Source organism: Balaenoptera borealis, assembly GCF_965194805.1.
Source record: "Balaenoptera borealis genome assembly, chromosome: 3".
Lineage (NCBI taxonomy): Eukaryota > Metazoa > Chordata > Mammalia > Artiodactyla > Balaenopteridae > Balaenoptera > Balaenoptera borealis.
This window is the reverse complement of record NC_138866.1, coordinates 59374377-59389246: the sequence shown is the minus strand read 5'-3', so window position 1 is coordinate 59389246 and position 14870 is coordinate 59374377. Positions and strand designations below refer to the sequence as shown.

At 36.1% G+C, this 14870-nt stretch overlaps 1 protein-coding gene across 2 annotated transcripts in view; it reads right to left on the bottom strand.

The window, feature by feature from the left end:
• The window catches only part of SEC23A (SEC23 homolog A, COPII coat complex component), a 61763-nt gene that overhangs the window by 14176 nt on the left and 32717 nt on the right, over positions 1–14870 (bottom strand). For both annotated transcript variants that reach the window (XR_014242308.1, XM_082384110.1), the window contains exons 14-16: positions 11303–11456; positions 4948–5025; positions 2543–2704 (exon numbers count right to left, since the gene is read on the bottom strand). Coding sequence is in view for 1 of the 2 variants with exons in the window: in XM_082384110.1 (XP_082240236.1) it covers positions 2543–2704; positions 4948–5025; positions 11303–11456 (394 nt within the window). In the remaining variant the exon portion in view is untranslated. The remainder of the gene's footprint in view (positions 1–2542; positions 2705–4947; positions 5026–11302; positions 11457–14870) is intronic.

Sequence of the window (14870 nt, the reverse complement as noted above, 5' to 3'; positions counted from 1 at the left end):
GGCACCACTGAGTGAGAGGGGAAAGGCTTGGGACAGAACAAATTTGGAGATGGAAAAATAGTACTGAATATGAAAAAGAAGGGGGGCTTCCCTGGTGGCGCAGTGGTTGAGAATCTGCCTGCCAATGCAGGGGACACGGGTTCGAGCCCTGGTCTGGGAAGATACCACATGCCGCGGAGCAGCTGGGCCCGTGAGCCACAATTACTGAGCTTGCGCATCTGGAGCTTGTGCTCCGCAACAAGAGAGGTCGTGATAGTGAGAGGCCCGCGCACCACGATGAAGAGTGGCCCCCACTCGCCGCAACTAGAGAAAGCCCTCGCACAGAAACCAAGACCCAACACAGCCATAAGTAAATAAATAAATAAATAAATAAATAAATAAATAAATAAATAAAAATTTAAAAAAAAAAAAAAAAGAAATAGAAGGAAGTGGCCTGAACTTGGGTATCACACGCATAAAGATGGTAATTAAAGCTATATGGTGAGACTGCACCACTTAGAGAAAGGGAAACTAGAGAAGTCAGGATTGAGCCCGGAGCATGCCAACACTTAGAGGTCGGAAAGGGAGAAACCAGCAGGAAGAGACTGAGAAGGAACAGGCAGTGAGAAGGAGGAAAACCAGTAGGTGTTGTAGGTGTCAGAGAAGCCTAGAGCAAAAGGCTTTCAAGGAGAATCCTCAAGGTAAATACTGTTGAGAGTTCCAGCAAGATGAAGGCTTTGGTGACCTTGATAAGAGTTGTTTCAGTATAATTTTGGGACAAGAGGAGTTCCCTGGTGGCCTAGTGGTTAGCATTCTGAACTTTCACTGCTGTGGCCTGGGTTCAATCCCTGGTCAGGAAACTGAGATCCCGCAAGATGCACGGCGCGGCCAAATAAAAAAAAAAAAAAAAAAAAAAAAATTAGGGACAAGAGTTTGACTAATATAGGTTGAGAAGAGAATGTGACGTGGGAACACATAGACAAGTAACTTTCTGCATTTAGCTGTGACTGAGACCAGAGAAATGTGGTGGCAATTAGAGAAAATGTGAAGTCCAGGGGCTTTTTGTTTAACATGAGCGTTATTAAGGTTTCTATGTTAACAAGAATGATCCTGATGAGAGAAAATGATGATGCAGAAGAGAAAGAGGATAACTTCAAAAGCAAAGTCTTAAGAAATGAAGCTAATGGGATTCATGTATTAAACAGAGAGTTTGAAATTTGATAGGAGTAGGCAGTGGGATTCCAATTTTCTTCTAAACAGTTTTCTACATTTTCTGGATGTCTACAACTTACATATATTACTATGATAATAAGAAAAAAAGTTACTTCTAAAACTTTTTTCCTGATTCAAAGGACTACAAGACCAAATATAGACCAACATATTAAAAATGCATTTTCTAGAAAAGTAGAAACTATGACAAATTACTTAAAAAATTATAGTAACAAAATACAACATTTTAGGGGACTTCCCTGGTGGCGCCGTGGTTAAGAATCCACCTGCCAATGCAGGGGACACAGGCTCGAGCCCTGGTCCAGGGAGATCCCACATGCCGTGGAACAACTAAGCCCGTGCACCACAACTACTGAGCCTGTGCTCTAGAGCCCGTGAGCCACAACTACTAAGTCTGCGTGCCACAACTACTGAAACCCAGGTGCCTAGAGCCTGTGCTCCACAACAAGAGAAGCCACCGCAATGAGAAGCCCGCACACCACAACGAAGAGTAGCCCCCGCTCGCCGCAACTAGAGAAAGCCCGGGCGCCGCAACAAAGACCCAACGCAGCCAAAAACAAATAAATAAAAACTAAATAAATAAATTTTTTTAAAAATACAACATTTTACCCACTATTTTTTACAAAACAGTGAATAAAGGGATCATTAGAGATCATTAATCAGTAGATATTATAAATATTGTCTTTATAATAACCCTTCCTAAAGTATTATTTTCAAATATAGTCACTACATACTTTTAAGTAGTGAAACAGATAATTTTAACCTTAGAACAGAAAAACTCTTTATTTAATAATAGGTTAAAATAAGTGTGACAGTTTGCTAAGAAGGCAAAATGGATGACTTTATCACTTTTTTAAGTATATCTTTATAATCAACTGTATCTTATGTTCCAAAAAGACTATAGGAGAATGAGACTGCATTAAAACAAGAAGTTCTGTTTAGACAGAATGCCCTAATTGTCAGACACTAAACTCTGGAATACAGTTTCTAGAATCATCACTACCTCTAGACATTGTTAAAGACATAAGAATAATCATGAGCCCTATAGGATTTAATCAACTAAACGACTACACAAAATGATCTTTAAAAAGTCTCTTCTACCTCATTGTTGTTTTATTTTTTAATGATTTCCTAATACAGCCTAGCATTGTATATAGCATATAGTAAGCACTCATAAATATTTTTAAGTGAATATATGAATAACTTAAGATAACTACACTTGAATTAAATTCTTGTATTTAATAACTATATTTCAAGAAAAACCTGGTTGTTTTATTTTTTTAATAGCACACATCACAGTAACAAAACCAATTTCTTTTTCTGCCCCTCTTACCTCTGGTGGTCCACTAAAAGAATATGCATACAGAATAGGCTGAATCATGATTAGAGACTGGGTCAAATCTTGACGCATAAAATGGTGACGATAATATGAACTCTCGTCAGGACTATTGTTAAAAACTTGCAAGAAAGGAGATCTTCTTAAATGAAACATAAACTACAAGATAAAACATGTGAGATAGCTTTTACTGATTTTAATATTACAACAGAAGTTTAGTACTACAAAAGCATTTGATTACAACCATTAACACAATAAAACAACACCTTACAATAAGAACATTCTAAATTGTATTTCTCAGAAAGAATCTTACTCATGATATTTATCAGTTACTTAAAAATATAATTCAACAACAACTTAAAAATTAAAGCAAAAGAGGTGACTCAAAAGGAAGACAAGAATAGGGACAAAAACCCCTTGATCAGATCTAAGTTATTAGAGACTGATGCTAGGTGACGCATTAGCAGCAACCTTTGTTTTTATTCTTCATCTCTCTGTCCACATCTCTGAGCTTTTTTATTTCTATTCATTACCACCACCAAAAGACTCTAAGAGAACATAAAAACAGATTAACAGATAGATCCCCAAAACTGCACTGGTTTAAAAAAAAGGACTTATATATACTCACTTATTTCTTAATATTTAAGGTCTCCTTTATCCTTAAGAAACATTCTCTAGGCTTTGTTTCATAATTTCTTTCTCCTTTCATTTTCTCCCCTTCTACCTACTCCTCATGTGAAAGAGATCAAAAAGGGGGTGAATTAGGCCTGAATGAAGGACAGCTACACTGTCCTTTGACACCAGGGGTCTTTGATATAATCAATAGGATCAGCTCCAAAATACTCCCATTTGTCTTTTAGTTACTTCTCTCAATTTCCTTCAGCCCTCAGGTCTCAAGTGCCTACATGCTGCCCTGCCTGGGACTCATTCCACAGCTCTCTCCCAACACATGCCACTCATTGAAATTCTTATTCCTGTTCCTTTTTTTCAGTGATCCATAATTCACTGAGAGGCTCTCTCATCCCTTACCACTTCAATCATTCTTGTTTACTTACAAAAATGTATAATTGGTAAATCTGGGTGTAAATATTTTATAAATGAAGACCTCCCTTAGATTTAGTTTATGTCACCTTTTAGAAGATCATAAGGCTTTGAAAACCCAAAGAAAAAAGCACTTCTGGGTCCTCTGGCTCTCTACTTTCAATGACAGGAAAAGATGGGAGGCCCAGATCTCTTGGAAGATCCAAAAGCCCAAAGAGAAGGCTTGGAGAGGGAGGGAAGAGAAAGTAAGGAAAGTGTGGAGAATTTAGTCAAATACTTAGACTAATGCCCTCAATTCCCTTTCCTATTAGTTTCTCTATGAAGATGAGGCCTGAGAATTCCCAAAACACAAAGGGTTGCCTCCCTTAAGACAAACAGACCCTGCCTTTTCCTAGCTCCCCAAAACCTCATCCAGAGATTTAGGAAAGTCTCCCCCTATAAACATGGAGTTTCTAGGTTACAGATCACTAAAAGATTTTCAAAAAATAAGTATAGCTCTTATACTTCAACTTAATAAAGTTGAAGCTTTAAACAAATTTTTTGTGAGCAAAAATTTGAATTTCCACATCTCAATATTAATCATCCTTCCAGACTGAGCTAAAACAAAACACTACCTCTTCTATAAAGATATATCAAATCATCCATTTGGAAGGATTCTTTAAAGTTTTCTTTAAATGTTATATATCTCTCATAGTATTTCTCACTTTCTTTTCTGTGTTGTTTAGGTATATTTCATATCTCACCCTTCAGAATGAAAGCTCCTTGAAAGTGGGATCCATGTCAGCCATCTTTATTCTCCTAAATTCCTTGCACATAATATATACTCAGTTGAATAAATATTATCTGTATTACTCATCATATAAACAACCTAGACTTTTAAAAACATCTATCAAAACAACAAAGAGACTCCACTACCCAAGTGGAAAAGTTTCTGTAAGATAAATCAAATTAGCTTCTTTTCTATTTATCTGGGATGTCTCCATAAAGTTGTTCTCAGGCAATGAGACCATACTATAAGACTAGCTGATTTGTAAAAATTACTTCCTTTTGGTACTACTGTAATTAGTTAGATCCCTTATATCAAATGGAAAGCTAATCTGCTTCACACCTAATTCTACTCCACAGTAGGGTTCCAGTGTAAATTTCTACTCAACACAAATAAATGCTATCTGCAAGGCCATCATAAAAATACTACATACTTTTCACTAGCTATTCAAGCATAATACTAATTTCTTAGCTATCTCAAAACTTAAAACCTAACCAAATGAATGACCCTATAAAATGAGTAATAAAAGACAACAGGAAAAGTGAAACCCAATGCTACTGTCAACACTAAGAACACGGACCTTTTATCTACTTACCTGTGGATAAAGGGAGAAAGTTTCTGAAAATCTGAAGGAACTTGGATCATCTTTGTGATACTCTCCAAATTTCTGACACTAAATAAAATAAAACATGTTAGTAATACATTCCCTGGCACAGAGCTAAAACTTTGTCTATGCATACTCTATTTTTTTTAATGTTTGTCACTTTTAATTCAGCAACTGTGAACAACCATAAACAATTCTGTTTAAAAAAAGAATTTCCAAATCTGTTCTGTATGATAACACACAAAATTGCTTGGGACACAAATTAAAGAGAGCAAATATGTCCCATCAGCTGCATACTCTATTTTTAAAGTTATTGCTCTTTAGGAGGCAGATACTTGATATAGGATAAAACAGGAATATTACTTATAGACTTACCAAGAGAATGATTACAACCAAAGACATAAACTTGAATTTTGGAAGCAAATAATACATTGCTCCAATGCAAAACAACTCATCTTAAAATGTTTGAATTTTTTTAAACTAAGTGTCTCTGATAGCAAATAAAGAGCTCTTGGATGATGGCCGAAAGAGCTCAACAGGCACCCCGTAAGACTCTACCTAAAAAAGACAATAGTCTACTGACAGAAAGATGCACTATCAAAATACCATAGTGGCTCCAAAGGCAAATTGATGGTATAAAATTGGGTACACTAGAAACAAGACCAAAAAGAAAGAATTGTTGAAGAAAATCAAGATCAACAGGTAAACCGGTAAAGAAGAAATGCAGAGGCAGAAATTGGAAGGAAATCAAGGAGACACATACTCTAGCAACAGAGAAGTAAACCCTCTATGATAATGTGACAAAAGGCATCTAAATAACTGAGATAATCCACATGAGAAAGTGCTTAGCACAATGACTGACACTAAGCACTCAATAAATGTTAGCTTCCTCTCGTTCTTGAGCAAAGTCTCTGACCTGAAAAGTTTTTATAGTACTTATGTAACTGGTCTACTTCCTGGCAACATTTATCGGTACTCAAATATGATCAAGGGCAAAAATAATAAGCAAAAAATAACAAAAGGTTCACTGCTGCAAGTAGTACAGGACTTTTACAGCCTAAAATGTTCAACTAAATAATTTATGTAGTTATCTGTGCCTTAAAGAGCACATACAAAGGCCTAATTGGTTTGATCATATTTTTTGGCTTCCAGGAAAAATCATTTCAAAACCACAGTTATCCAAAGGATAGAAAAGCTAGAGTTGTAGCACTAATGCTCAGAAAATAGATCTTGGTATGTGGGAATAAGAATATTTCTGTCTTCAAAGCCCCCTAATAACACTTCACTGACGAAACTTATAGATTTGGATAATAATCTTCACTGTCCAGTATGAAAGCCACTAGCTATGATGCAATTTAAATTAATTAAAATTGTATTAAAATCCAGCTCCTCAGTTGCACTAGCCATATTTCAAGTGCTCAAGAGCCACATGTGGGTAGTAGTTCCATAATGGACAGTGCCGAATACAGACCATTTCCACCACTGTAGAAAGTTCTCTTGGAGAGTGCTGATCTAGAATATAAAATACACTTGAGATCTAGAATATCAAACACATTGAAAAGATTTTGTGGAAAAGCCAGTATGTCACACATTATCTGATTTGATTATAAATAAGATTGGTAACTTTTTCATATGTTTATTGGTCACTTGCATTCCTTCTTTTGCTAATTCCTTGCTCATCACCTCTGCTCATCTTTTGCCCAAATACTACTGATTTGTAACAGCTCTTGTACATGAAAGTTTTCACATTCTGTCATACATATAACAAATGTTGGCATGAAATTCTGCTAATAGTATTTTTACCACACAGACTTTTGTCTCATTTTAATGCAATAAAATCTTTTAATATTTTTATTTAATGGCTCCTGATTTTACCTTTCATGTTAAAATCCTTCTGCATACAGAGGTTAAATACATATTAACCTATTTTTTGATAAACATAATCTATACTCTACCAAAGATAACAATATAAATTTTGTATAATATACACATATATAAATTTCTAATTTTGGGGTTACTTCTCAAAATTTTTTTGAACACTTATCAAATGCCCCAGCATTAATTACTGGAATCATGAGGAGTAGTCCTTATTTACAACCCAACCAAAACACTAATACAAATAAGAAGAAAGATTGAAGCATAAAGGAGGTATATCAAAGATCCACTGTTCGAGTTATTTAGAAGTAATAAGATTGGGCAGATAAAGCATCAGTAATACAATTTTCTTGAGGAAAATAACACTTGCAAGAAGTTTAGTCATGTCTTCAATTCAGCAATTAGTTATGCATAAAGCCACCCACATAAATGGGCCCAAAGGGTCAAAGCATAACCTCTATAAGAAAATGGTAATGACAAAAGTGGTCCTCCTTAAAAACAGCACAACTGAAGTGCCTGGTTCCACTGGTATAGCAAGAAGAAAACCTAGCTGTGATAAAATTTGCAAGGAAAGCCCCAGAGTCTTAAACAAGAGAGATTTCCTGGGAATGAAATTTCCTGAGAAATGATTTCTTGAGAGATGAACTGTTTATTCATCGTAGCTAGCAGCACAGCTGAAGGGAGTAGTTAGTGGGTAAACCAAAGGTCAAAGATGAAAAAAATCAAATAGTAATTTTAAGTTATACGAAGATGTCATTCAGTAGAAAAGGTCAGGAGCCAAAAAGGTAAGGAACAGATCCATGAAGGCAGACACAAGATGGACCCAAACAAGAGTCTGAGAATGGAAGCAGCATATCATGTGTTGATACCGATACCTTAAGTGATTCTGACAAAGGAGAATGAAAGCTTATATTAAAGCTGTCAGCAGCAAATGTGGTACCAGCACCAATCTGGCCATATGATGCTCATTAGCTACAAAATAGTTTTTAAAAAGATGTTTATTTCTGTTTTTTTTCTTCTATTTTATCTATTATCTATAATTGGGGTATAGTGGCTTTACAATGTTGTGTTAGTTTCTGCTGTACAACAAATTGAATCAGCTATATGTATACATATATCTCCTCCCTCTTAGATCTCCCTCCCACCCTGCCACCATCCCACCCATCTGGGTCACCACAGAGCACTGAGCTGAGCTCCCTGCGCTATACAGCAGGTTCCCACTAGCTTATTTTTAATTAAAATGACTCTTAGTCATCAAGAAAAAAATTATACTCACTATACCAAATTGAGGCTCTTAAAGAAGTTTCTTAGCATAATTTCACAGGTTTTTCATTAGGAAAAAAATTAGAAAAGTGTAGTACCTAAGAGGTATTAATCCTTTCTCTGTTTGTGTTGCTATCATTGTTATAGCTGAAAATTCAGCAATAGGGAATCAGTACAAAAAATGAGGCTAGGGACTTCCCTGGTGGCGCAGTGGATAGGAATCCGCCTGCCAACGCAGGGGACATGGGTTCGATCTCTGGTCCGGGAAGTTCCCACATGCCGCGGAGCAACTAAGCCTGTGCAACACAACTACTGAGCCTGCACTCTAGAGTCCGTGAGCCACAACTACTGAGCCCACGAGCCGCAACTACTGAAGCCCACGCACTCTAGAGCCCATGCTCCTCAATGAGAGAAGCCACCGCAATGAGAAGCTCGCGCCCCACAACGAAGAGTAGCCCCCGCTCTCCGCAACTAGAGAAAGCCCACGCACAGCAACGAAGATCCAACACAGCCAAAAATAAATAAAATTTTAAAAAATTAAAAAATGAGGCTACACTATGTTAGCTACTTAGAATAGCTTCTATAACTAAGGTTCATCTGTCATCACCTGAAACTTCAATTGTACACTAATTTGATTCAACCAATTAAAGAAAAGAATGTAAAAACCATAATCCCACCACTTTTGCCATATATTAGTCACTAGGGTTTCTATAAGAAACTGTGATTTTTTAAAAATTATTTTTTGAACTTTGCACACCATATGATGCCAGCCACAGTGATGCAGTTTCCAAGTTATCCTGTTAGCAGTTTCACTGCAGACCTTTTAGTCTCACGTGGCAGTAGGACTATATTCATTTGGATAACTCCATTCTCAGTTTTTGACACAAGACAAGGGGGGGTCATGGATAATTGATGAAAGCTGTTTTGCAAAGAAAGCACGGCAATAGTCTGATGATGTCAGCCTTTCCCTCCGAAACTACCTCCACCAATCCCCTCTTACACACAGTTGCCAACTGACTCATGGGAACAGACAAGCCATACTGCTGTGACAGACGATCAGAGTATAATTTTCATTATGTCATGACTCACCTGTCCTCTACCCTCAACTTGCTGCTGTTGTAAATGGCGCAAACTGCAAGATATGTAGCTTAGAATTGAATCATATTGTGAGATTTTTATCATTTTGTACTTTTTGCAACTGTCTCATTTAGTTATTTACAAGACCAGTCTATTTTATTAGCATTTGTGTTTTACAGGCATGTCAAACAATATGGCGATTTTTGAAGCTGAGGTGTGAGAAGAGAAAGATTCTAGACAGAAGCCTACAGAGAATTCTGAAGAATTACAATCTTCTGAGTCATTTCCCTAAACCCATACAACAGAACACAGAAAAAGTCCATCTTCACACTGAAAGCTACTTATCAATGGGTTTTACGTGGGGTTGATAAGCCAAGTTGTACTATCCAATTTTGTGTCATGTCATAACCTACAAATGTAGTCATAGCTCCAGCAAAATGGAAAAAGTACTTTACTACAAATCATAACCATTTGACAAATAAAGGTGTTGATTACTTCAAACAGCTTTTAGACTCTCAAAACAAAGTGTTTGTTAAAATAAAGTCACAATCAGTGAAAAGGCTCAGGAAGCAAGATACTTCAGAGCAAAATTTATTATCTAGAAAAGGAAAAGTCATATAGTTGATAAGCACTAACAATGACATATAAAATTACAGTAAGTAAAATGCTAGGACAAGATGAAGTCTGAGAAATTGAAAAGGTTCCATCTTAAAACAATATAACAAGTGAATGCATTCGTGACATGTTACATGATGCTGAAGAGTTTTGTGTAATTAGCTGAAAAATAACAGCTTCTCTATTCAGGTTGATGAGTCAACGGATTTCACCAATGTCATGTCAAGTTGCTAAATAATAGTGAAATTCAAGAGAACTTTTCTGCTGCCCTAAACAAGCAAAGGTCAAAATATATTTAATGTTTTGATCTTCTTATATGGAAACAAAAGTCCACCTTGGAGGAACTATGTTGACATTTGTACTGACGGTGTCCAATCAGTGGTTGACTCCAAGAGAGGTTTTATGCCTATTGTTAAAAAAAGACAGGCTGATGTCATCATAAGACTGATTTATTCACAAAGAGGTGCTAGTGTAAAAACACCCTCAGAAATGAAAGAATAAAAGCTCTGGATGATGCTAAAAAATGGCTAACTTTATTAAACAAAGACTAGTTCCCTCGATAATGTTTTAAAAACTGTGTGAAAATCTAGACAAAGGGCATAAAAACCTCCTGCTACAAACAGAAATTTGATAGCTTAGCAGAGAGAGTTCTCAACAGGCTGTTTGAGCTGAAGGGTGAACTGAAGAAGTACTTTCAAGGAAATTATAGGCCAGAATTTGCTGAGTGAAAATGAAGCATTAAGAACAGAACTTGGGACTTCCCTGGTGGCACAGTGCATAAGACTCTGAGCTCCCAATGCGGGGGGCCTGGGTTCAATCCCTGGTCAGGGAATGAGATCCCACATGCATGCCACAACTAAGAGTTCGCATGCCACAACTAAGAAGCCCGTGTGCCGCAACTAAGACCTGGTGCAACCAAATAAATAAATAAATAAATAAATATTAAAAAAAAAAAAAAAAGAACAGAACTAAGCATTCTAGGTCATAATGAAAGTAATGGGCTCCTGACATGTTAAAAGCTCAAGTAAATCATCATTATCAATAACTTCACTAACATACACTTTGGTAATCTAGATCCAGATAAAACAGACTTGCCTATATTTTTATATGTTAATGTATATAATTTTTATATCCTAATTTCTCTTAAAATTTCCATTAAAATGAAAATAGAAAATTTAAACCACAGCAATGAAGGAAAATATGCAAAAAAGCAGTAAAAACAGATATAGTAATTTAGGATTAAATTGGGAATTAATTTCATATCAGCCCCCCAAAATAATACAATAGGTTACATAATTGTCACTCTTTTATTTTAAGGAAAAAAGGCATTTTCATTTACTGGAAGAGATAAATTAACTCTGCTATTCATTACTATGCCTTTCTCAGCAACTTTATTAGGAGTCCCTCATACGGACTTTCAGTTACACTGTCAAGTACCTTGAAAGAGATTATCAGAAAATAATTGACTACAAATAAATGCATACGGATTTAGAAAAGTATGATGTTTACTTCTTACCAGTCGAATGAGCTGTCTGTCTAGCCATCTAAGCACATCTGGACCTTCTTCTGTTTCTGCTCTATATATTGCCAGCCGAGCCATAAGAATGGCAGCTGCCTCCTGGTCAAAAGATGCAGCAATGTTTTGGATTTGAGTTTGAGCATCTGCCCAGCTAAAGACAAGAAGAAGAAAGCAAGAAGTGCTGCTAAATTATTATATTCATGATATCATAGCTGGCTGTCACACAGATTTAAATTTAAAAGATACAGAAAATTACTTCAATATTTCAAAATTCCAATATTACCTAGAAAAATTAGCTTTAAAAAAATCACTAGTAGTAGTTTCAATATAGTACTCACTGTTTTTCAGAAAAATATATCCAAACCTAATAAAATTCTCTAAAATAACTGTAAAGGTCGATTTCCAAACATATTCCTTAAACATTAAGATTTTTACATGTAAAAATGTGTGTGCATATGCACATAGATACACAAGTTGGCATATCAGACTTTAAAAATTCACTTCTTCAATTTTATAAAAGCAAAAATATGGAAATAGAAAAATAAAGTTTTCTCCCAGACTAAGTAATTGTCATTTACTAAACTGGAAAATGAATAAAGTATCAGAATATTTTCTCATTGGTCTTTAATTCAATTATTAGTGATAAAAGTTACATAATTAAAATTATTATCTATTATTTTCTCTCCACATTAACACACTAAAACCAATCAAAAATTAATAAGTACAAATTTTAGTCTAAGGGATAAATTTGAAATTACGTACAAAATAGCAGTAATTTATTAAATTCACATGTTCTATAAATCTAATCCAAACTGATCCTGGGTAGACCCAGCAATAACTTTTGTATGTTTAACATTTCACAGAGTTTTGTAATACTTCAGCTGATCTTAGTTCTAAAGTACCTCACTTTAAGCAATTCTGGCAATAGTACAGACTTCGTGAAAAGCTGAACCCCTTTTACATGACTCAAAGATATAAGACGTGATTCCAATAAAATCCCGGCAGCAACGTTCAAAATTCTTCTCCTTTCTTCCTCTATTTTTAATTTTTTTCAAATAGACAAAAAATTTTAAAATATTTTCCAGATGACTGATACCCACGAATTATCTCAGTCTAACGAAATACCAAGAGGCAGAAAAGAATGAGAATAAATAAAGGAATAAGAGCTGGTAATTAATTTTTAAAAAGATACACCATGCAAAGCACAATATATATATATATACATATTTGGCTGCACTGGGTCTGCGTTGCGGCACGCAGGCTTCTCTAGTTGTGGCACACGGGCTCCAGAGCACATAGGCTCTGTAGTTTGCACACGCGGGCTCTCTAGTTGAGGCGTGCGAGCTCAGTAGTCGCGGTGCATGGGCTTAGTTGCCCCACAGCATGTGGGATCTTGGTTCCCCGACCAGGGGTCGAACTCGCATCCTCTGCATTGGAAGATAGATTCTTAACCACTGGACCACCATAGAAGTCCCCAGAGCTGGTAATTTCAAAAGTTATTTTTAGTGCAATGTGAACACTTAGTGATTATACTAATAGCTTAGTTTAGTTATTTTTTTATTTTTTTAAATTTTTTTGGCTGCATCGGGTCTTAGGTGCGGCACGCAGGATCTTCGTTGAGGCATGCGGCATCTTTCGTTGCCGCGCACAGGCTGTTCATTGCAGTGCATGGGCTTCTCTGTAGTTGTGGCGTGCGGGTTTTCTCTCTCTAGTTGTGGCGTGCAGGCTTCAGAGTGCGTGGGCTCTGTAGTTTGCAGCACACGGACTCTCTAGTTGAGGCGCACGAGCTCAGTAGTTGTGGCACACGGGCTTAGTTGCCCAGCGGCATGTGGGACCTTAGTTCCCTAACCAGGGATCGAACCTGCGTCCCCTGCATTGGAAGGCAGATTCTTTACCACTGGACCACGAGGGAAGTCCCTATTTTTTAATTTTTTAATTAAAAAATATCATAGAGCTAAAAACAAAGCTGGGTTTTGTTTGTTTGTTTTGGCCACGCCGCACGGCTTGTGGGATCTTAGTCCCCCAACCAGGGATTGAACCCGGGCCCATGGCAGTGAAAGTGCCGAGGCCTAACCACTGGACCACCAGGGAATTCCCAAAAACAAAATTGTTTTAAATCAGTATTTTCCCAACTTGTATGACCATGATATTCACTTGCTTCAAACTGAAACATAAAGGTGACATTTTTCTTCTGAAAATATCAATATAATGGTTCAGTAGTGAAAATAAATTAGCAAGTAAGCATATACAAATTTACTACTTAAAAGTTCTTTAGCCATAAATTTAAAATTTTGCTCTTAAAGTTTAAAGGGTTTGTTCACATTGTAAAATCTGTCTTTTGTATTTTCAGTACCCCTTCACTGTGATTCTTACAACTAGTTTCAAACCAAACTTTCCAGATCAAAGTTATTTTCTCTATAAATACAGGATAACTTGACTGTATCTCAGGAACTTGAGTCCTTTATTTTCATATGGCTTATTCACTTAACAAATGTGCTTGCCTAGGCCCCTAAAGTTATATTTCTAATAAATAAAGAAAAAAATAAGCCTTGATTATTGAAAATGGTCAGGATAAGTTAATTTGAAAGAGTGGGTGCTTTGGTGAGACACAATGATATAAATGGCACCATAACACACATACTATCTCTCTACAAATAGCCTCATAAATTCTGTGTAAAAAACTGAAAATATATAAACCCATGAAAAACTTCTCATGACAAAAGATCCCTTTCTCTTGAATGATTAACCTAACTCCTTTTAGAACTTTTCATTTTAAGAATATTTCAAACATAAAGCTATAAGTAGAATAATCTCCTATATATCCATCACCTAGATTTATCAATTGTTAGCACTGTAACATTCTGCTTTATCATTCTCTTTTCCTTCATACACACACACTTTTTCTTTTGCCAAACTTTTTGAGAGTAAGTTACAGATACATCACCCTTTCCCCTAAATTCTTCAGTGTGTATCCTAAGAACAAAAAAATTCTTATATAGCCCCAATTAATTACTAAATTAATGAAATTAAATACTGATAAAATACTATTATCCTATATGTAGACCATATTCAAATTTCCCCAATTGTCTCAACAAGGTCCTCTATAGCAAAAATTTTCCTGACAGGATTTTACCCAGGATCACATATTGGCTTTAGATGTAATTCTCTTTAGTCTCCTTTAATCTGAACTGGTCACTAACACTTTCTTTGCCTTCTAAGACATTTTTGAAGAGTCTAAGCCAGTGGCTTTATAAAATATCCCTCAAATTGGTATGTCCAGTTGTTTCCTTAAGTAAATGTTTTGAATTCCAAGTTAAGTTATACGTGCATATGGGGTTGGGGGTGTGTGTTGAGGGGCCATAAATAAATTGACATGTTTGCCAAGAATCAATACTTCCAAGTTCATGATCTGCAAATGAACAGATCTAAAGGAAAGCTCAGGGGGCACTTTTTCTTCCAAGGAATAATGTATTCCCTTAAGATTCATCTAGGATTTTAAGTCAAAGCAAAGTTACAGCAGGACAATAAATCTCTCTACATACTGCCCTCTGCTAAGTATAAGACC